This window comes from Echeneis naucrates, chromosome 18 (genome assembly GCF_900963305.1).
Source record: "Echeneis naucrates chromosome 18, fEcheNa1.1, whole genome shotgun sequence".
NCBI classification, from domain to species: Eukaryota; Metazoa; Chordata; class Actinopteri; order Carangiformes; family Echeneidae; genus Echeneis; species Echeneis naucrates.
In genome coordinates, this window is record NC_042528.1 from 7667089 (window position 1) to 7690425 (window position 23337).

At 44.7% G+C, this 23337-nt stretch overlaps 1 protein-coding gene across 2 annotated transcripts in view; it reads right to left on the reverse strand.

The window, feature by feature from the left end:
* Positions 1-21809, reverse strand: part of ppargc1a (peroxisome proliferator-activated receptor gamma, coactivator 1 alpha) — a 37023-nt gene extending 15214 nt beyond the window's left edge. Inside the window, exons 1-7 of one of the 2 annotated variants that reach the window (XM_029526341.1) lie at positions 21750-21809; positions 18626-18805; positions 5288-5482; positions 4073-4198; positions 2588-2948; positions 655-700; positions 380-453 (exon numbers count right to left, since the gene is read on the reverse strand). In XM_029526341.1, coding sequence (XP_029382201.1) covers positions 380-453; positions 655-700; positions 2588-2948; positions 4073-4198; positions 5288-5482; positions 18626-18805; positions 21750-21797 — 1030 coding nt within the window. In that variant the 5' untranslated portion in view covers positions 21798-21809. Of the gene's footprint in view, positions 1-379; positions 454-654; positions 701-1603; positions 2949-4072; positions 4199-5287; positions 5483-18625; positions 18806-21749 lie in introns of both variants that reach the window. The other variant, XM_029526340.1, reaches the window with a different exon arrangement.
* Positions 21810-23337: the final 1528 nt, after the last annotated feature.

The following is a 23337-nucleotide window of genomic DNA, read 5'->3' on the forward strand; positions in this document are numbered from 1 at the left end:
CAATAACACCACCATTTAAATTTTTCTGTGATGTGTAGGTTAAGTAAACTGTCAGTCAGAGAGCATTAGGATCTGATGGAGGAAGAGGAAAAGCATATTAATACTTCAGTCACAGGGGAGAGGGGATGGTGGAGGATGGGAGGGGTTTGCTAATAAACCCTGAAGAGATTGGAAAGCCTAATCAATACTCAAGCACATAAATGTTCCCCTATGCTTTCACCTTGAACTTTGAACTGTGATGGAACTATCTAGATTCTGGGAGGCCACAGCTAACCCATTACTAGCGACAGGAGGGAAAAAGGTATTTACACCGATTAGCCTTTTATTTTTCATAAAACATAACTACATGTGTTCTAAATAAGCAGAAAAGTGGGCTCACCTGGGGTTCCAGCAATCTCCACACTTAATGTGCGTTCAATGGTTTTGTTCTCAAACGGTGATCCCTTGTGGTCACTGGAAGACAAAAAGAAGAATTGCAACACTTTACTTCTCAAGTGAAAGCAGGACTTTAAAAGCTTTTATGATCTAAGAAATGGAAATGAGTCACAACAATGCCTCAGCTTGGATACTAGTCTATGTAGTCTTCTTTGACTATTTCTGTAGTTTGTTGCTGCTTTCTGCCTAGAATAATGTGGAAAAACTTCTCACACTTACTTTGGAGACTCTGGGGTCAAAGGAAGTGGCAAGGTGGTTGGTTTGGCTGCAGAACACAAAGGAGCATGGGTAATTATTGATCTAGATATGACACTCATGGCAGAATAGAACAGGTCCACATTCTGCAACTATTAATCTCAAACTAGCTCAGTAAGTGCAAAGATTACTAGAGAAACGCCCATCCCTGGTTAGAAAATTCTTCTATGGACACTAGTGTACACAGCCTATCTTTTTAGATTGACCCCATTTTAAAAATTTATTCTCTTTGAATAGACTGTTCACTCTGTGAGGCAGGATGAAGTGATGGTACATGTTTCACAGGTGTCTAGACACAGACATAGCCTGCTAAGGACAACATACAGATCAAAATGGAATAAAGACAGAGAGACGATGCCACAAACAAGACACATGACAGTGGGTGAGCCCCTCCCCGGACATTAAAGTCATAAACGCATGCACCAACAGCAGAGGAGGGGAAAAAAGAAGGAAGAAAGGAGAGTCAAGGAAGCTTGTGCAGTTGCCCGAGGCTCTGGCCGACTTGTGCTCCAGCTAAGGGAACGTGGCTTTAGCAGAACGACACTAAAGAGCAGCACCCGGACTCTGAGTCTAAATGTACATATTCAGCACACTCAGCTCAGTCAGCAAAAGATGGTTCAAGGGTCGACTTTATGAATACAACACGTACAGCAGTAGACAAGGCTTGCCCCTTTTCCCATCCCTCCATTTTTTTCTTCACTTGATTTAAATTTAAATGAATGCCTCTGGGACTAGCAAAAAGCATTGGCTAGCAGGCTGTTTGTTGTAATTGTTGTTTATGCCCTCAAAATGACTGTTAGATTCAAATTAGAATAGGGGTTAGTTGTGAAGTCAAACTGGGAAGTGGTTAGAGCAGGAGAGGGAGAAGAGAGAGCAGAGATAAGGCCAGTGGGGGGGATGCAGTCATGATTACCTAACAATGGGAGGCCCTGGTCGTCGGGGTGCTCGCTGAGTGCCTGCCTGTGTGGGTGCCCTTGCCCTTGTATGATGCAGGGAGGGGTGGGCTCTGCAATTCTAGTATCTGGGAAGAGTGGGCTTGGTTGGCCCTGTGAAAGCACCGCTGCGGGGCTGCCCGTGACATGGTCATCATCATCATCATCATCATCAACACCATCAGCAGCAGCATCATGGTCAACATCCTCCCCATAGCCTCCCTGAACTGGCCACCCCAGCTCTAGTCCAAAGCCCATGTCTAGCCCTGGATCTGGCTGGCTAACCCAGCTCTCTAGGTCTAATGCAAGAGGTGACAACAGGGCCTCTGAGTCAGGCTCTTTGGCCTGACTTGCCCCCAGCTTCATAAGATCCGTGGTCCGTCTAAACTCCTCCACCTTTGAAACCGCTTGGACTGGACTCACAGAACTCCTACCTGCTAATTTGTTCTGAGTGCTGGGCAAAGAGGTGATCTTAGGAGGGAGAAGGCGGGCCCGATACTGAGCAGGCCTCTGTTTGGAAGTGAGCAGCTGGCTAAGTAAGGGGTGCCCCGGCTTCTCATCTCTTTTCCGAATAGTAACTGTGATGTGCCTACATGGTGCACGACTGGCACCACTACTGTTACTTCGGCCTTGCCTGCCAAAGCCCTCACTAGCCTGAGTGGCGCCCGCAGCCTCTCGGCAATGCTCACAGCTGTGACTCACCTCTCTGGGAGGGAGGGAATAAGAATGCATATACCTAATAAACCTAGCGGCGGCCAGGCGGCCCACATTGCCTGGCGGCCTTCCTTCTTCACTGGGTGGCCCGTGCTCCAGTTTGGGGCAGGCATGACCGCAGTTGGAGGTTCTGTGGCCAACAGGGATAGAAGCACCCTCCGACTCCTCAACACCGCCATCGTGACTGCAACGCTGCCACTTCCCAGCCCCAACACCAGCCACACTACACTCGCCTGCAGCCCGGCTCTCACCTCGCTGGTGATGCTGCTGCAGCTGCTGCTGCTGCTGCTGCTGCTGCTGCTGAGATGGTACAGCTGACTTCTTCTTGGAGGTGGTGGAGGAAGATGTAGAGGAGGTAGAGGAGAGGGAGGAGAACGAAGAGGTGGATGACGAGGATGGCGACGAGGAAGAGGAAGAGGCGCCAAGTCCAAGGCCACTCTTATCCCTGCCGCTGGCACCACCCCAGGTGCTCTTGGCTTCACTGGCTTTGGTGTGGAGCAGGATGTCATCGGTGGCTGTTAGGTATTTCAGCAGCTCAGTGCAAGGCCGCCTCACCGGGCGGTTCTGTTGGCTAGAGCCCCCTCTTGCTTTGCCATTCCAGGGGCTCTCCATCTGCGCAATACAGCATGGTTGAGAGAAAGAGAAAAGTGTGAAGTTTGATGTAAGAAAAAGTTTTGTTCACTTTAAGTAGTAAAATACAGTTGTTCCAGTTGTGAAAAATGTTATGTGCTTTATTTGGCACAAAAATAAAAGTAGAGAAGCAGAGTGAGAGGGAGGCTAGAAGAGCAACTCAGACAGTCTGAGCACAGCGGTTGCCCAACTGTCTGGGAGGCAATGGTGGGAGTGCGGCCCGCCCATCATCTTAATTGCGTGGCCCTCTGAGCACCACTGCGCCACTCGGTACGCACACCATGTCCTCCGGGAGTCCTCATTCGCTGTGCTCCAGAAATGGATGACTCAAAGGAACAGTATGAAAATAGACTCTGTGAGGAGGCTTGACGCACTACACGTACAAACATAGTGCGCGCAACACACAATATCTATGTCAGTGTTGTGTTTACCAGACAGTGTTTGTTTGATTCCGAGGATTTTAAGCAAGAGGGAAAGCATAACAGAGACACTTTTGCAAACACGAGCAAATGATCAAGTGCTGTAAGTTGTAAATGAGACTGATCATACAGTTCTGACTTGAAATGTTAACATATCATTGAAATTACATACTTTATTTATTCAAATTTATAAAAGATATGATACTTATATGATACTGACAAAATTTAATCTCAATCACAACAACCCTCTCAAAAGAGAAAAACTCTTTTGAAAGCCATCTAATAAGACCATGAAGTCTGATATTTTGATCTTGTCATCTCAAGGCATCAATCTTGCCACAAGAGTGCCTGTTTCTTTTTTCTTTTTTCCAACAGGCAGCATACCAAGGCAGATAAGTGGTCGAGCTAATGAGACAACGGTGCCGATGCCTCGCCTGGAAAGCCCAACAGCAATCAGCCTGTTTTCATTACGAGATGGCCCCCTGGGAGAGTAGACTAGAGCAGTAGTCTAACATCTTCTAAAGGCGGCCACCAAAACAAGAAAAGAGTGAGAGGGAGGGAGAGCAAGAAACCAGAGAGAGGAAGTACAGAGCCAGAGAAATAAACAAACATGAACAAAAAATGTGAGTACATGAGTGAAACAGCATGGAAGTGCATGTGTGTATGTGTGTGTTTGTGAGTCCCTACCTTGACGACAGCAGGTGGTGGTCTGATCCGGTGGTTGCTGCTGGCTGCATGGTTCTGCGCCTTGCCACCTGTGTATTGATTATAGCTGAGCTGGGAGTTTGCGGGTGCCAGAAGGAGCTTCTTCAGCTGCAAATGGACCCAAACAGAACAAGAGAAAGTGGTGAAGGAGGGAAAGGGTGGAAGGGAGGGAGCGCAGTTTGTGCAAATGACCATTTTCTTTCAATTAAATAGCCTGCGCTTTGTGAAGCATGTCCTGAAGAAACTGGTATTGCAGTTACAAAAGATAAAGTCACTGAAACATCTCAAAGATCACAGATTTTAAGCAATTATTATTAAAATGAATATTATAGTGACAAGCAGAGCAATGGCATAGTGGTTAGTGCTGTTGCTCCAGAATAGGGGGGACAGGGTAAGTTGAGGATTTTTTTCTGCATCTGCAGGTGTTTTTGTGTATACAAAGCCATTCTTCTAAAATGTGATTGAATAAACACACTCAGGCATGCGACTAAAGGTCATCTGGAGAGGACCGACATGGAATAAAATGGGCTATAACAGAACATAACATAACATTTTAGTCAAGCCTTTCAGCTAGAGGAATACCAAGATGGTATGGTGGTGTGTAAAAATATACGGGAAAGTAAAAAAGTGAGCTGATTTCTTACTGACAGGCCAGGCTTTTTGCCGGAGAAGATGACTGGGGCACAGGGGGATTAGTTGAGGCTCACTGAGAGCAGATGAGATGGGATGGATTACTTTTACCCTTATTTTCACTGTGTAGCACCTTTATTTCAGGGCTTGTGGAACTGTGTCAATCAGAGTTGGCCCCAAGCATTAGGGACAACTCTGATGGCATTGAACTGGCACCGCAATATCACTGTTATGTAATTATCACTGAGCTGCAAACACACTGATCCATTCCATTTACTTCCCTCCTCCCAGCAACTGTATCTATTTCATCATCTGACAACACATGCACAGAGCACATGGTGGCAGATGTGTCAGATTGTGGATTGGGCACACACAAATACACAAGCATAACAGACAAAAGGCCAAGCTTTGGTTGCCTCGTCCAAAGACTTATCTGGTGTCTGCCACAGACTGGCAACAGCGAAACAATGTGTGCAGGTCTGGAGGTCGGGGCTCAAGAATAACATATGTTTTGACCCTTGTGTGGTGATAATGGGAGAATAATGAGAAGGAGGCTGTTGGTCATACCAAGGAGGGCTCCTCAGGCTCTGGGGTAGGTGGCGAGCCGTCAGGGGAGGAGGGACAGCTCCGGTCACTGGCATTGGTCACGTCCCCATCTGCCAGGGCCTCAAATGAAGGCAATCCGTCCTCATCCACCGGGATGCTGTCCAGGGTCTCTGTAAGCACTGCCAGCAAGTTGGCCTCATTTTCTTCATCTATCTTCTTAGGAGTGTGAAAAGGGGGGAAGACAGAGACAGAAAAACAGACAGGAAAAATAGGACATTTCAGTCTGGGGAAGTCGAAACTCTTTTTTTTCTTTCTTCAGTGAAGTAAAGGTGGTGGGTGGTTGAATGCAGACTTTCAATTGAGTGGGAAGATATTTTCTCATATATTTATTTATTTATTCATTTAAATTTTTTTGCAGCTGAGCAGGTGCTATTCGGACAGTTTTTTAAAAATAAAATTCTATCCATATTTTAAATGTGTAGCATTCTGGATAAATAATAAATAATATGAATGAATAAAAAAAAAAAAAATAAAATAAAAAAAAATAAAAAAATTATAAATTATATCTCCCTCAAGAAACCCATTACCAGGTCTTACAAGTAGCAAATACCCCGGGAGCTGGGTTTGTGGGGTTAAAGGAAACAATGAGCACAAGTCGACCCTCCTCCTCCTCAGAACTGAGAGACGATCAGCTTGCCGGCAAGATGTTTGCAAGCAATCCTCGGATAAGGAGAATTACCACCCACTAATTCTAACTAAATGTGATATTTTAAAATGTTGGCATAACAGATGATGTTGACAACGGCCGGGAAGTTACCATCAACATTTCAGGAAAATAAATCTTGTTCTTGCCACTCAGCTCCTCTTTGATGTACCAGAGGAGTTGTTTGCTTGCTGCAGCTGGCTGTTTAATGGTTGAGATTAGAAATGTGTGTGCGCGTGTGTGTGTGTGTGTGTGTGTGTGTGTGTGTGTGAGAAATAAAGAGATGGAGAGATGAATATACTGAGATGAATTTTAAGAGTCAGGGAAAAGGAAAGATGTGAGCTGCCAGCTATCAACATGGGAGGTTTACTGAGGATAATATGAATGCGACTAGTGAAAAAATAAGGTGCACAGAATTTGTATATAGATAGATATTAAGAGTGAAAGGGATGCAGCTTGCTTAGACAAAGGAGTGTGTGTTTGTGTGTGTGTGTGTGTGCACGGCTCTGCCATTGCACAGACAAGTGACAACTTGTGACAAGTGACAACAGGAACTGCAAGTTCCAGGGGCATAAAAGCCCAGGAGACTTTAAGACAGTGGAAAGATAAACAGCATCGTCACCCCGGGACGTTCTGTGGCCAGCCCAACAAGAACAAATCCCTTCATGCACACGGCAGGATTATCATCGCTCGGCAACAGCGTGTGGCCATCATTATGCCAAAGGGGCCACCAACCTCTCAGATACCAGCACCATGTCTCTAAGACTCTGAATCTCACACGCACAAAATTTGCCCGCCTGCTTGTTTCTGTCTACCCCACTGGTTTTTCACAATTACACACCCACCATGGATGGCACTTTTGGAGCAGCTTTGGATTCAGCAATGAGATAGTGGCCATTTTAATGCTTTACCCCCTCCAATTTTCATTTAAAGATGACACAGATATCTTGGATGTTCAGTTAGCTAGCTAACAATGAGTAAAATGTTAATCTGATGCTCATTGAGTAGATTTTCTGCTAACAACACGAACACTCAGTCATTATTAAAAAATGATAAAGGGGACATATTTCACAGAGATAACACGACGTAGACTGGGGCAATGCTGCACTGGCAGGCAAATGCCTCGCAGGAAATTGCTCTGTATGAGGTGGCGTGCTGTTTAATTACTTGCAAGGAGCTTCAAATCCACTGTGCTGGAACCCTGTGCTACTAAAATGCTCACTGTTTTCCAGCTCCCAAGTTATTACCTGAGCACTAAGCAGGTAGGTATTAACAGGCAGAGCCTTTTCTTAGCCCAAACATATACCCTCACATGAGAAATTGAAAGTAGGATCATTTCAGATGATCACAAATGAGTCTTTAATGAGCCAGCCATCTGTTTAGGCCCAATATAACCAACCATCTAAGCAATGCTTTATTCAGGTGTAGCTTTATTCACCTCTCATGAACAAGTTTAAACCTATATATTCACTATATACACTAGTTACCGTAAAAGTTGAAAGGGCTGCGCATGCTTCATTATGTCATGGTCTGGAAAGGATCGGGGAATATCTGTGGCTGTAGCAGACTCGAATGTAGTGATTTCAATCCTGTTTCAAAAAGCTTCACCAATTGGCAAGCTCCCACAGGCACACTGTATCCCCCAAGATAACCCAGAAGGGACTCTCAGATTCTGAAAGAGACACTTGTAAAACCTTGAGTCGTGACGATCATGCTGCAGCCGCTGCTGTGGCTCTAGTGGAGGTACTCGTGGGCCAAGTGGGGATTTAAGAAACTGGGGTAAAGAGCAAACCTCGGTGATCATTTCTACTCCTGAGAGAGCATGATCTAATACCCCTGTCCTGGAGGGCGAGCTTTTCCATGCCAGCTGAAGGACCACACCTTGCAGAGCTTCCGGACCAAAGTCAATCTACTACCAGTAACTCACTTGTCCCTTGTATATTTAGAAACAAAGTCTTTATGTGCGTGGACTTCAGGAGCTATGGCCCCCAAAGGGGGTGACTCCAGGATAACCTGGCAATGTGCTTATGGCCATGTCCACTTATATTGATTACTACAGCAGCTGCTGAGAGGAAAAAGGGCAGGAAAAACAAAGGGAGAAGAGAAAAATTGTCTCGGCGGGAGCACTTTCTTGCCCATCCCGCTTAATGGACCTCACCGAATTAAAGAGATCTTAACAATCCAAGGCTAATTGTGGGATCACAATATATTAACCCTGCTCCAATTCTAGAGGGTGCCATTTTGAGCCTGTTTTATTCCAAATGCTTCAATTAGCCATAAAACATGCTGGCAAGTGCTGGCAGAGCTTCTCTCTCCCCTCCTTCACCCCAGCTTCCCCACATCTGAGAAAAGAAAGCCAACTCCAGTTGTTCATTATTAGGTGAGGCCCCTTTTGTTATCAGGCAAGCTGTCTTTGAGATTGTCCCAAGGTTTAACTCTTTTTATTGAGTTCCATAGCGCTGCATTGTGTTCTAGGAGATACTATTCACGCTGCTGATAACAGAAGGTGAAGGTGCTGTTTTAAACAAACACTCACTTCTGAACACCGGGGCAAATAGCCAAATTAAATCTGTTAATTGCTTCTTGAGGATTTCAAGCTCCTGAGCAAATTTGTAAGGGATCAAATTTTAACAAGGTTTTTGGGGCAATGCATCATTTACATGTTAAAAGGAACCAAATGTGTGAAAGTGCCAGCACAATGGACCTGATCAGCGAATAACACCAAAATGAAGTTTCAGCAGACTAAACAGTGTTATCTTCAAATGAGAGGCAGAACAAGTGAGACAGACTCTGGATGTGGGAAGATAAAATATCTCCCATTAAATGGGTCATCTGGTATTTAAAGTACTGTTTATTGTCGCCGTCTCTTTTTGCTCCCTCTTTCTGTCATGCTGATAATAGAGGAACAGCAACCAGTTAGTTCAGTCTGAAAACACTCTTAATAAACTGGTCCTGAAATTCTACAGTCGAGTTAAATCTGCACTCTGACAGTTTAATTGCAATGCTTCATCTCAATCTTTTTTGTCTGCTGTCTGCTCTGTCGGGTTTCAAAAGCATTCCCTTGGATGAGGTTAAGTCACACGACAGACCTCCTAATCATGGCACAATCGGAAATTGTGGTGGGTATAACAGTGTGTGGCAAATGGGGGTAGTGGTTGTGGTATCGAGTTGTGACATCTTGACTCTGCCAAGAAAAGCAGCCTTGGATTTGATAAACAAATAATGTCATTCTGTGTTATTACCCCTGGCCCCCAGATTTCAGAGGAAATAAATCAAAGTCAGCCTTGCCGTTAAGGCGTTAGTCAGGCCTGACACGTCGGCTGGTCACACAGGCACAACATATGGCAGCGAGAGAGGAGGGAGGAAAAAGAGGCGCGGAGAGTTAAGGTATGGCACGATGCACGGCAGAGAGACAAATCATGGCAGCCACTAGAGATGTCTGGTCATTTAGCATGAGCTTACTGGGATGGCGAGAGGGTGATTATGGCCTATACGGGGCAATGAAACCATACATAATACTGTTTAGTCCCTCTGTGTGCCTGTGAGTGTGCATGGGAGTCTCTGACAGCACAGTCTGACAGCCTTCCAAATCATAAAACTAAATGTTCAACCATTGTAGGTAGGGCTTTGCAGCACATCACAGTAGAATAAAGGCTTCTGTTGGCTCTCAATCTCCTTATTATAAAACTGATCTTACAGAAACTAACTAGATGTCAAGAGTCTACATGTTATGTGCACAAAGGCAGATTCATCTCACTCATCGCTACTATGTGTTCACTATATATTTTGGTTAGGCATGATAGTTAGCAGTAAGCTGTGATGTCTTGCACCTAGTAAATGCAGTAAAATTTGTCCAGTCTGTCTACTTCAGTGTAACAGCACAACTGCCCGTCTGGAAATCCCTTGGTCCTAGCAGGAGCTGTTGACTGTTTACATGCCAAATGTATGTCTCATTTTAGAAGTCTACATGGGTAATAAGTCAGTGAAGAAATGGTGCGACCTATCATTGAGGAGAAGGATGCGTGTGTGCAGAGATGATGTGTCTCCTGGGAACCATTTGAGACTGTTAGACCACTATCAGATGAGCTGATGTGGGGGGGGGGCAGAAGAGGTGATATCTGTAAGTGAGTGTGTGAGAGTGAGCCAAAGAGAGAAAGAGAACTGTTGTTACACATCCTGACAGAGACCAGATCCAATTGAGACACCTACCCAAGGGATGTTAACAGTGCTGTTCTTTCTAGTTCGCTGTGGAAAAATCCTTAAACCGGTTACGCTGCACCACCTGAACTCTGTCACACATCTGCTGAGATCAGCTGAGGGTGTCACATGTGTTCAGACCAAACAGGCCTTCTGTCTAACTTTGGGTCCAAAATAAAGCAGCTGAGTTGTGCACTTTGTGCAAAAAAATACACAAAACCAGAAATCAAAAAAGCAGCTGGTGAAGAATTTTGATTTGCCAAGGAATTTTTGACAGCTCTATAAACAAGAATCTAAACATGGTACACAATGCATGCCAGCTTGCATTAATATGGCCTCACATACATTTTCAAAAAGTTACCCTAACAACTGGGACCACCATCTTCTCCATCTTCAAGTCTCAAACGGCTGTTGCTTTCCTATTCCAGTCGTCCAAGCACCCATTTGCTAACACCACAGAATCACACACCATCATATGACTGGACAGTCACTCTTTTGTTTTGGCAGCTACTTCCCAATTGGCCTGGCACGAGAAAACACTGATTGCTGTGATTGCTCTGCATCAGACTTGCTCCGGCGGTCACAGCAGGAGGGGGAGAAAAGCAGAGATTCGGAGCCTTGAAGAAGGAATATTCAGCTAGATGCAGAGATGGGATGAGAAATGGTGCTTCCCTTTGCTTTTTTCGCCTAATGGCATGCAAAAAGCTATTTGCTTAAGTCGGCAGCTCTGAATGTGCACCACTAAGCAAGGGGCCTTTGAACATGCTGTTACGCTGTTGATAATGTGTTGGAGGAGTACGGGGAGGGCGACAGACCGAGTGCAGAGAGACAGAAAAAAGGAGCAGAGGGACTGTTTCCAGTGTTTGTCGTGCTAAAGGGAAACTGCCACATTTCCTGCCTGAAATGTAGATCTGAAATCAGCATTCAAGAGAAGCTGTCTGTATAACAATTACACCCAAAAAGCAGGCCTTCACTTTGTCTTTGACATTTACATAGATTTCATAGGAAGCAGAATGGACCAGAAGCTGTACAGAGGACTCAATGATATTATCCTTTATTGACACCACCTATATACAATCACTATCACACACAGACACACACACAAACAACCGAACACAAATACAGCTCCTGACCTTTCAGGGCCTGCCAAGCCCGTTGAGGGTTTGTGAAGTTTCATTTGTCACAGTAATGTCTTCCTCGGAAAGGTGCCAATGCGTGGAGAGCCAGGGTACAGTGGACAAGACATAGCGGTTTAGGAAGCCTCAAACACAAGGTGTGTGTCTCATTCTACAGTGTGCTCGTGTTTCTGCATATGGCAGAGAACGCAGTGTCATAAATTTATGGTGATTGAAATGGCAGAATCTTTTGAGGGAAATGCAGTCAATGTAATTCTGCAGCTAAGAAGGTCACCCTATTCAATTTGCACTCAGTGCCATACACTGTGCCACAGGGAAACACCTGAAAGCAAACGATCTTATCAAGGCCTTACAGGCTCGCCACTTACCTACTGCAGAAAAGCTATTTGCTGATTACTAAATAAACGCATTATCTTTTACCTTGACTTTTGTGTGCACGCGAATGAGTGCCTCATCTCTCCTGGATCCAGGTAGGAGGCTGCCTCTGCAGTGTGTATGCCTCTTATCCATGCCATGACTTTGTGAACATGTTATCTGAGCAGAGCTTTTTTTTTCGCTTTCCATACTTTCAAGTGCCATGTGTGTATGTGCTGCACGTGTGGTCGCGGCGGTCAAACACAGTGGACTTCAGAAGCCTTTGCATTTTGTGTGCGTGGTAATGATGTGGGGATGTGCCTATCTTTTCAAGAAAAGAAATGAAAACGCGTCAAAAGAATTGCATGTGTATTGACGTGAAGCAGGGATACTATGAGGAAGGATGAAGGGGGCATGAGAGCCCTCAGCCTTTCTTTGTAGCATCAACATTGAATGTTCAGCTGTATTTCATCTTAATCTAGGATCTATTCTCCATGGAATGCTGATCATGTTGCTTCTAGTTTGGATGGGCTCGCTTTTCACAGTTTATATTGAGCTGAGCCGACCCACCACACCTGCAGACACTAGTAGACTGCGCAATGTCTGCCAAATGCAGAATGATCAATGGCCACTGACCACTTGACGACAAGCGTCCAACACTTGAAATCCCTTCCCAATCTGCCCATCAAGTTATTATGTAACGCAGCCCACAGCCATATGAAAAGAGGTTTGGCTGACCACATTATAGCATGAAAATGGTCTCATGGAAAGAGCTTAACAAGCAGACAATTTTAGAGCTGTCGACTTCCTGAGGTCAACAGCACTATCAGGGCAGATACTTGCAGCAGATTTCTTCCACTTTGATATTTCCCAGTGCGCATACCTTACAATTTACCTGATAAGAAACACTCTTTCTTTAGTTGCTGTTATGTCAAATAAATTCCTGTCTTTTTGGGGCTCTGGCTTCTGTCCATATTTATCGACAGCATCTCAAATTCCTTGACACAGATTTTTCTCTTGGTATTATTCTATACAAAGTAATATATCTACATAAAAAAGTTTTTGTTTTCCAGACAGGAACGTTCTCTATCTGCAGCGTTCAAACGTCTGTAAAAGCTTCTGCTTTCAGTTGAGGCTCTGGAACTACTGATTGGGCAGCAAGTGAGTCATCCAAGCATCCAGTCACTCATGCATCAGCAGAGCCTTGGAGAGCCTCTTGAACTATTTGAGGTCTGTGCAGACTTAAATGCTTCAGGGGGGACATAAGCTGGAGGTATAAGCATGCAGTGCACATCATAAAGCTTAGTTAGAATGGGGGTTTTTCTGCATGGATGACAAAGCTCTTAAAAATAGACTCTCAACCAGGGAAAACTAGTCCTTCACATGTTCAGTAACAAGACTGCAGAGCATCGTATGTGTTAAAATAAACATTAATAAAATATTCATAAAATATTATAAATTAAAATTCTTATATTGAAAATAAAATAATCAAATTTCTTAGTTGAATAGAAAAAAATAACCATGATTTAATTGGATGATACAAAGAGCCGGCTAGAGATTTAGTTTTCATTGATCTGCGGTGGTTACCTTCTCACCCTGCTGCTGTGATATACAAGTTCACAGGTCTAGGCAATATCTCAGGTGAAGTGCAAAAGAGCGCATTCTCACCTAAATACTTGGTCAGTGATGTTGGTTGTGGTCAAGGGCGTCTCCCTTAAATATTTTGGGCAAAAATGGCAGAAAAAGATCTATTCAGTCTTCTATCATTCTACTTTTCAACAACATATCTCACTTGCTTTTTAATTTTTTGCAAAAAGGAATAACTTATCTGCTGAATTATTCATTATTGTTCTGCATCAAGAAAGTTTTCTGGAAGCTCTGTTAAAAACTCAAAGAGACTGACAGAAAGTGGCGAACTACTAGAACAGAAGGGCTGGCCAAGGCTACTGCCACTGCTGGGTATGCTGGCACAGAGCGTCTTTCCCTCACCCCCCCACTGCCAACACACACAAACACACACCTGGGATCGATTGGCCTTTTCTGGAGAGGGGAAGCAGCATATCGCCCGAGAGTGAAAGCGCTTCACCATGAATTACGGCAATCACTGATTGAGGGCCTAAATCCATCCTCTTTCCTCTTTATGTCTTTGTTGAGGTTTCCCCTCTTTGTCTGTTATTTATTCTGTTTTCTCACTACTGGCTATTGCTCTCACTCTTTCCTTTGTACTTCCTTTCCCTGACACTGTCTGATCAATTCATTTCATCTGCATGCAAACAGACCCTTGAAATTCCTCTCTTTTGGTTGCCTGAAAGGAAAAGTATAAAACCATCACCGTTAGCACCTTCCTGCCACTACGACGCGTACACTATAAAATAATATCAAGGTTTGTCTAATCGCATAGCATCGTTGCAACATGTTGCTCTGTGTGTGTGTGTGTGTGTGTGTGTGTGTGTGTGTGTGTGTGAGAGAGAGAGAGAGAGAGAGAGGGGCGGTGGATTATTGGCTTAGTGTTTTGGCAAGGTTAAAGTGAAACAGCCCTGAAAGGCTCTTAGTGGAGATTACCCCAGGTACTAAAAATAGTCATTTCCACCCAATAAACACAACACAGAAAGAGCTGAAAAGTGTTGTGTCTAGCTGGAGAAGACCACTATCTGATCTTTGTATATGGTGTCTCAATTACACAAAGAACAACACACATACATGTACACATGCACATTGGTGGCTCCAGTGTGATGAGAGAGAGCTATCCACTGGGGCAAGGGGATCAGCTGGGCCAGGAGCACCAAACTACGCCTCAATCAGTAACAGTGGCTCCACTGGGAATGCAGGTTGAGTGTGTGTGTCTGTGGCTGTGCATGTGCAATGTGCTTTTTTTTTTTCTTTTAGCCATATCCAACCCCCATTGGTCCCTATTCTTTTATTTTTTACCCCTTGCTCCCTCTCTCGCGCCAGCTTTTCTTTCCAGGGGCGACCATTGGAGGCCAGAATATATTTGTTTAGCCACTGCGGCTTCAACTTCCCATCAGCCGGGAACAAATGCTTTGCCTTGGGAGCAAAAAAGACAGAGGGAGGAAAAGCGTAAAAGAAGGGATGGCAGACCCACAGTGTTGTAGGGCGGTGGTTTGAGAGCTCTTGTTGTTGAGTGGATCTGACAGACGCTCCAAGATGACACGGGCTTGGACAGCCTAAGTCTGCATCTCTCTGCTATATGTCTGAGCCTACTTGTCTGCACCCCCTCTCATTTGTGTATCTTGAAACGGCATTGCTGCAGGTCTGAAAATGCTGTTTGCCTTCAGTTCGACAGTGATGGAGGATTTCTTCCATCAGACAGTGCAAACAATGTATCAGCACTGTAAAAACTGGAGGGAACTGGAGATGAGGAAAGTATGGTGTATTCTAATAAGACTCACTTGAGAAAATCATATTATACAGTGGAATATGATAATTCATACACCCTTTGCTGGAGCGGTGAACTGGTGCGGGTGGTGTACTCTCAAATGTCAGCATAAATTTGCAAAATAAATGCAACCGGCATTCAGTAGGGAGTAGGAACAGGGACAATAAGGGTCTCTGCCTGTGCTGTCTGTGTGTTTGTGTGTTTGTGTGTGTGGGCGTGACAATTCCTCTCAGAGGGTCTATGACTTTGTATGCACTCCTGTCTCAGCTCACAGGAGCCAACAAGTGTGTGAGCTAATCTATGCTTACACATGTTTGCAGTGGAAGAAGGAGCTGCCTGAGGAAAACATTTTTGTTTTAATCACAGCATGTTTCATCAAAGCCTGCTCAAGATGACCCAATCAATCTAATCTGCCTTTACTTAAGAATAAGCGCCTGAGCATCTGTCAAAAAAGGCACAAACAAGCGAGACAAAATCCCATAATGCTTTTCGAAGTCTGATGCCATCAAAAACCACATCCTGTCGGGGTAAAATAAAGTGTTTGCATTACTAGCACAGCCGAAATGCAGCATGTGTGCGTGCCTGCATACACTTACAGCACGTCCCTATATAATGTCACAGTAATGCTTTAAGCCATGACATCTTATTTTACTATGTGAAAATCCCACAACCTTTTATTTCAATCCACGGACTTTGATTTAGCTGGCACGAGTCCACCCTGTCTGTATGTTTGTCTCTTCCACTGCCCATCTGTCCTCATGTCTGTCTGTCTTGTCATCTGTTGGCCTTGCCTGTCTTTCTCTGCACCTCCCTTTGTTCCGCTTTTCTCTATCTGCCCTTGTCCCTTTTTCACACCTATCCATCTATCATCAGTGGGTCTCACAGAGACAGGTGCAGCAGCGACAGCATGTCAGAGGATCTTCCCTGTGCCAATATTCTTGCATAATCACGTCAACAGACTTGCTACCTCCAAAAATTGTAAATGCCTTGATCTGTATTGGTGTGATGTGCCGTGCCACATCCAAGCGAGACCATCACCAGGATGTCCACACAGAAACTTGAATAAGCTAAAACCAGCGAGATGCATGTCCATCAATCAAATGGTTGAAGTTTGATATGATATCTGAGTGGGGACCTGCGGTCAGAAAGACATTGGTTCACGCTTCTATGCTGTTATCTTTGGCAGTACATTGGGAACTTATTGGAGTAACCACCCCTTAACAACTGCAGCCCAAAATAGGCCGTGGACTTTCACGGTCGGCCCGTTTTGAAGAGGTGTCAAACACACTCTGCCGGGGGCAATGGCTATTATGTGTATATGTGGGTGCGTGTGTGTTTCAAGAGGAGGGAGGAGAGAGTGTGGTGTGTCATTCTCCACATTTCGTGTCAGGGACAGTTGGGACAGTGGCAGGGAGTGGAACAAAGGCCAGCCAGGGGACAGCTTGTGATCTAAGTCTGTCTGCTGCTAAGAGAACAGAAAAGACACTGATAGAAACACAGACTCATCCATGTTCATACACACACTGCCACTGCTTATAACGAGGCTAAACAATTTCCATTGTGTCTCTAATGAGCAAATAACATTTTCCCTAATGTGATAGCAATATTTCTGGTCCCAGCTGTGCTGTATAACCAAGTTAGAGTCTATTTACTTATTTGTTACTGTCTGTCACATGAAACTTTAGCCTGGATCAAAGCTCCAGCACAAAAAAAAAAAAAACAAAAAAAAAAAAACAGTATGTGTTTGCCTTTCCATCTTAGCTGCAAATCATTTCAACAGCTGGCTTACTTGAACTACTGAAAGTCAGTTCATACTTCTAGAGGGTATGTTGTTCAATGGGAGCATTTAAAAGAGGGGCCTCGATATGACAGCTGCACCCAGCTGCTACACGTTACTCGGGGCAGCCTTCATTATCTGCTACCTGCTTTTCCTTAAAACAAATGCAAATAATGGACTCTGGGGCTTTAAAGCTGGCCAGCGCTTCTCTGTCATGTGTATAGGCCAATCAGGGGGGCACAGGAAGTACAGCTACAGCCCTCGCTCTCTGATCCTTGCCGAGCAGCAAACTTTCCCCTGTCAGATTAAGTAGGATTAGCTGGGTCCTGCTGTATGATGAACTGAAGCCTTTCCATATCCTGAGCATAATACAATAGCTGCTAGCTTGTTGAATTTGTGAAAACATCATCCGCTCATGACATTGTACAGTTTTTGTGTGAACGCAAATGTGCGCTGGTGTGCAGGAACATGTGCGCACGGAGGCACAAAATTGCAAGCGGCATCACTCATTGGAAGTCACACGCAGCCTTTTGCTCCGAGGCTACCTCCCTCTTCTCAGTCCTCAGTGGGTGCTAAATTCTACAGTGTTTTACATTCTCTCTCTCACACACACACACACACACACACACACACACACACACACACACACACACACACACACACACAAGCACGTGCGTTCACTCTCATTGATATTTTTATCCATCCCAGAGCCACTCTGTGGCTGCAAGCCATATCACTCTCAGACGACAGAGGAGCCACGGTCACACCAGCTAGTACTTTCTTTTGTGTGTGTGTGTGTGTGGTGGTGGTGGTGGTGGGGGGGGGGGGGTCCACAGAGGTAGAATGTGTGCTGATATAAAGAGACTGAAATAAGTGGTGGCAGTGGTGGGAAGGTTAAACATGGAAAGAATTTAGTCTGTTATCAACTGCTGCCTGCAAGACTACTGAGGAGGTACACACTGATACACACAAACACAGCAAAGACCCCAGAAATGTGACTACATGGCAGGGCCATTGGTGCACAAACATGCGCTGCCTGGGTTTTTCCTCCTGAGGATATGCTAAAGCATCCAATCTCAGTCTTTCTTGTCTAAATCTGGTACTGATAAAGGATTATAATGAACTGGGGATGAGAACTTAGTCCCAAGACTGATGGCTTTATGGCCTTGGCCAGATCATCACCCTCTGTGGACTTCGTTTGTCACTGGGTGAGAACAGAGAAAGAGAAAGAGTCAGAAAGCAAGGGATAGGAGGAAACAGAGAGGTGGGGGAGAGGGAAGACGTAAAGATTAAAGTTTTACACTTCAACCTTTGAGAAGCGTTTTGCAATCCAGCTGGCATATCCACAGTTTACTACCGGTGTGTTCTTTCTGATCTGTGCCGCGTTACTGACGCTGTACTGAAATAAACGCTCAAAGTTTTGATAAGGGACCCAGTGCTGCAGCCAGGATCTAAAAAAGGGACCAAGGTTCTCCTAGGCTTATCGTTGTTCATGTTATCACCTCTTTGCAAATGCAAACGCGAGTTTGTAAACTGGCAACAGTTGTAAATTTTCTTTGGCTCACATTCAGGAATGTGATAGTGTGTTGTGTTTGCTCAGGCATGCTATCCTATCAGCTCTCTCCTGACCCGAAGGGAGGGCATTTAATGAAATCACTGTAGATGCAAAGATGTTCCATAGCAGCATAATGCTTAGAAACAGCAACATACCAAGTTGCAAATGATCAAGCAGACATAAAAAAAACATCAACTATGTAAAATGTAAAAAAAAAAACAAAAACAAAACTTGACTTACCTCAAAAAGATTGGATGCCTCGTTGCCATATTGAGCGGAAATGATCTCTGATTGGTCACTGTACCATTTGAGGCCACCCAGGAAGCTATCTGCGTCTAAGTCACTGACATCCAGCTCTGAAAGGTCAAGTTCAGGGAGGTCTGGGCAGAGGGGCTGGTCTTCACCAACCAAGGCAGCACACTGGGGAAGGGAGAAAATGACCACAAGGAGGGTCAGACAGAAATAACATCTCCTTCATATGCAAATCAGACACTGACTGTGTTGTGCCAAGATGGAAAACAATGGAAGAATCTGGATGAGAGTCAAAAGTCTTTTTAAGACCTGCTGTTAAGTCCTAAACAAAAGGAATCCATACATTTGCGTGGTATATAAACCGCAAGCTCATTTATGTCTGAGCTTCTCAATAATTATACGTCTACATTTTCTCACTTCACCATTTTGAATATTGTGTGGCACATATCATGAGATACACTCACTCACTGTAATAATTAATGCAGCCTTTATTACCTCTTTCTATTACTCTATTGATTATTAACAAAACAGTTTTCATAGCTGCAGGTCACAGTGTGCAAATCAGCAACATTTTTGGACGCTGCTTCTGTTCAACCCGCAGTACACTTTGTCCTCCCACCATCGCTCCCCCAAGCACTGTAACCAGCGCTGGCCTCTGTGCTGCTAAATGCTGCCTGTTGACATTCTGTTATTCACCAGCCACTTTTATGTAATCTAGCCAATGTGTACTGTATGTTACAGCTGCTCCCACTTCCTCCACACGCATATGGCTGGCCCTGCTCTGGCTGCAAGTGGCCCTCAGGACTGGGAGCCAGGCAGGGAGTCTGGAGAAGTAAAAAAGATGTTTTAGTGGAAAAGGTGGAAGGGGCAACAAGTTAATGTGGCTGAGCTGAGTTTGCAGCTTTACATGACACCCAGAAGTATCCCCATGTCTTGATGCTCTTCAGCGCCTTGATGCAGCAAAATTAAGCTTGTCAATATGGGCAAAGTGGTCATTTCAGGATACAACAGCAAAAGACCAGCAGCTGAAATATGAAACAATCAGACAGACCTTTCTTCAAACTTTGAGCTCTGTACAGTCAGGGATACTTTTACTGAAAGGAAAAACGCTGCTACGCCAAAGCGTGTTTACATTCTGTGACTGTGTACATACAAATCCCTGTCTCTGAAAATAGCTTTATGACTGGTGTCTAATATGATACACGCTCCTAATTTTGTTGACAGTGCTTCATCCAATGCATGAACGCGACAGGACGGCCGGGTTGCAGATTATATGATAGCTATCCTCGGGCGAAGCCGGGAGGTATTTGGCCCGCAGACTCAGGAGAGATGAGAGTCGGGTTCGGCTCAGGGCAAAGCTGGGAGACGGATCCTGTGCCAAGTAGGAAAAACCGCGCAGACACCGGTGTCACAGTTCATCTGTCCTCGGAAGTGCACCAACACGAATACACGATGACTTAGACTATGATGAGACAAATCCGTTCTGCTGCAGCCGCAACAGTGGAGGGGACAGATTCACTGCGTCTTAGACTTCCCCCTGAGATGATCCGGTCTGACAAGGCACGGCATGAAAAAAAAAAAAAAAACAAAAAAAAACCCGGCAACAAAGCTGTGAGGATGTTCAGAGACTATACGTCCTATTCCGAATTATTTTACGGACTTTTAATGAAATAGCGCCGCCGGAGAGACGGTCAGGACGCACCACAGCGCTCCACTGATTCACTCACGCAACGCAACGCAAAGGCACGAGATAGGAACAGATTGAACACTGTTGACATGTGTGACAGTTGTGTTGTGAGAAGTGCAAGACTGCACTAGTCGTGTGTAGGTCTGAATGCAAACATTTTGACAGTGTGTGTCGAGAGAGGAGGCTCGGGAGACGCGCTTTGTTGGACTGACACGGGCAGACAACTCAACGCTATCGCAGCACTAAACGGTACAGAAGACTCTCCATACTGACTTCTGTGACGGAGTGCGTCTGACTCGTTGATTAAAGTGAAAAGCAGCTAATCTCAATGAAAACCAACCCCGAAGTGGGTCAGGAACAGCAGATTCTTACTTTTGTTCAGAAATAACAGCTGTTTTCTTTCTCACATTCTCGTCACGCAACCCCAAATAGGCACAAATATGCTGGCAGACTGCAGTCACATCATGTAGTTCGCGAGAAAAAAACCTCTCTGAAGCATCACTGAGCTCCTGTATGCAGACAAGTACCCAAGTACAGCCAGGTACATCTAAACCAAGCGGACAGTCAGTCTCTTTTTGACGCGCCTTCTTAATTGCATGCAATCTGACCAAAACACTGAGGAGAAGGTAAAGATGGGTGAAGATAGACGACGAGAGCGAAAGGGAGCTAATTGTTTGGAGAGAAATGCGCAGAAGGTAAAAATGGCATACGCACGAACATCAAATCATTTATTGTAGCTTGATGCGGTGCTGCCCTCCAGCCCAGCGCAACGCTCCACCCGGCCGGGATGTTGGCACACCGCCGCGGCCGGCACGGATGGTATTATGATGCTCCTGCGCATTGCCAGATAGCGGTCCCCCAGTGTGGACAACCTTTGCTCTCGCCTTTTTGAGAACAGCATGCGCTATCCCCACCGACACAGCACATCGAATGGACTGTGGGATTCATGCGTCAGCGAAATACCTGACTTTGAGACATTTCAGTCATTTCATCGTGAAAAAGCCTCTCGCCGCCGGGAGCGCGTACAGTCCGCGGCTGGAGAGAGATCCGCCGGCTTGCAAGCACACTCGTTCCGACTGAGCAGAAATCCTATGACAGGAAGCATTGGTCCCCGAGCCTGTGCACACGTAACAACAACTACATCTTTAACTGTGGTGAAAAGGAAGATCCCGCACATTCCCCTCCACTTGACACATATATCCCCGTGTTGTATGTCCCCCGCATCCTCAACAGTGTCCAGACGCGCACTACACCGGCATGCCACCGCGCCAGCAGCAGCAGCAGCAGCAGCAGAGGGGGAGACAGCGCAGACTTATGTGGAAATCACTGTCTCGGATAGCCAGTGTTGTCCATCGTTCCAGGAAAAAAAAAGAAAGTCCAGAGTGCTAGAAAGATGGAAGAAGTCGGATTTTTACATGCGCTCACCTCTAATTCTCTCCACACCGAGTCCTGGTTACACCTGTCCCACGCCATCCAGCCACTGAATGACGGTCCGAGAAAAAAAAAAAAAAAAAAAGAAAAAAAAAAAAAAAGAAAAAAGAAAGAAATCAAGTAAAAAAGAAATCCACACACGCTTCCCACTCGCTCTCACACAGGCAACTGCTGCCCCTCGCCGAGATTGAACCGAGGGCACCTGTCTTACAACTGCTTTCCATCACATGACAAAGCTATTAAAAGTAGGCAGGGGAGTGACTCCGAGTCCACACTACTCACCAGTGACGCGCACAGAGCAGGCGGAGTCTGGCTGCGCACATAGTAAAATCCTCTGCGCACTGCAAAAAATGTCCATCTTCAAATCCTACCCATCCATCCATCCATCTCCACATCCATCTATGTATCTGTGGTGGAAGTCTGTTGCACGTAGGTTAAGGCAGGTTTCCAGAAACTTTCACAAAACGACTACACTTATCTTAAAATGAATTCCAAATACTTGGCAGATTTTTTTTCTTGATTCATTTCTTATTTAATTCAGGCCATTTTTTTTCTTGCAGCGTGAAAGTCACATGGGAGCAAATCTCTATTAAATTAATGTAAAGTTGCTAATATTTTCTTAATTCGACAAGAAAATGTCAAGAATATTTATGGCTTCTTCGTGATCAATGTTTCTGCATTATTTATTAAATTATTTATGCAAGCTTCTTAATGACTTTTCACACATCTGTCCCCCTCCATGCCTTTGCTGCTTTGGACTTTCAGAAGGCTCTACCCTAAGGGAGGGATAACAGTGGCTGTCAATCACAATAAGGTTCCAGTTGTGTAACCACAAGCTTTTCTCAGAGCATATATCAACCTATTCTTAATTAAATTATAGTTTATTTACAAGACAGTTACTTTTAATTGTTTGCATTGTTTCTGCATGAACTCTAAGACTGTAACTTCAAAATGTCAGTGTTTTGCGTGTAGAATATCAAAGAAGGTAATCCAGCCCTGTGGAAAGTATTTCTTTGTTCATTCAGAGGCCATAAAAAGGACAGGTGGTAGTATCAACCATGTATACAGTGTCAACAGGACGTGTATAGGCAACACTGTCTGGGTAAAATAAAAACAAAAGCTTTGTGGACATTTCAAACAAAGTGGTTTTCTGTTGTGTAGCCTGACAGGCAAAAAGCTCCATCCAAAATGTAATTGTCTTTCTCTGATCACACATTTAACAGAAACATTAGCGTAGAAGTAAATTATTTGAAGCTAATTCTCTGATGGAGGTTTTTTTTTTTCCCACAAATAAAGAGTATTTATAAAAGGGATCTCTGTGGTGATCTCTCTGTTTAGACACTAATTTCAGTTAACTTGTAACAATACATTTCTTTGCTAGGAAACTCACTCCACGGAATATGCTAACCCCAGTCTAATGTTTGGTCTTGTAAGCCTATTAAGCCCACCTGAGCATGCAAGGAGGAATTGTCTGCCTAAATTAGTGAAGACCAAACAGTGAGTCTCATTAAACACAAAACTGCGCAGGAACTGTTAAAGTGGTTCTGGGCCTAGAAATGTAAATTGTACAGTGCGCGTGTAT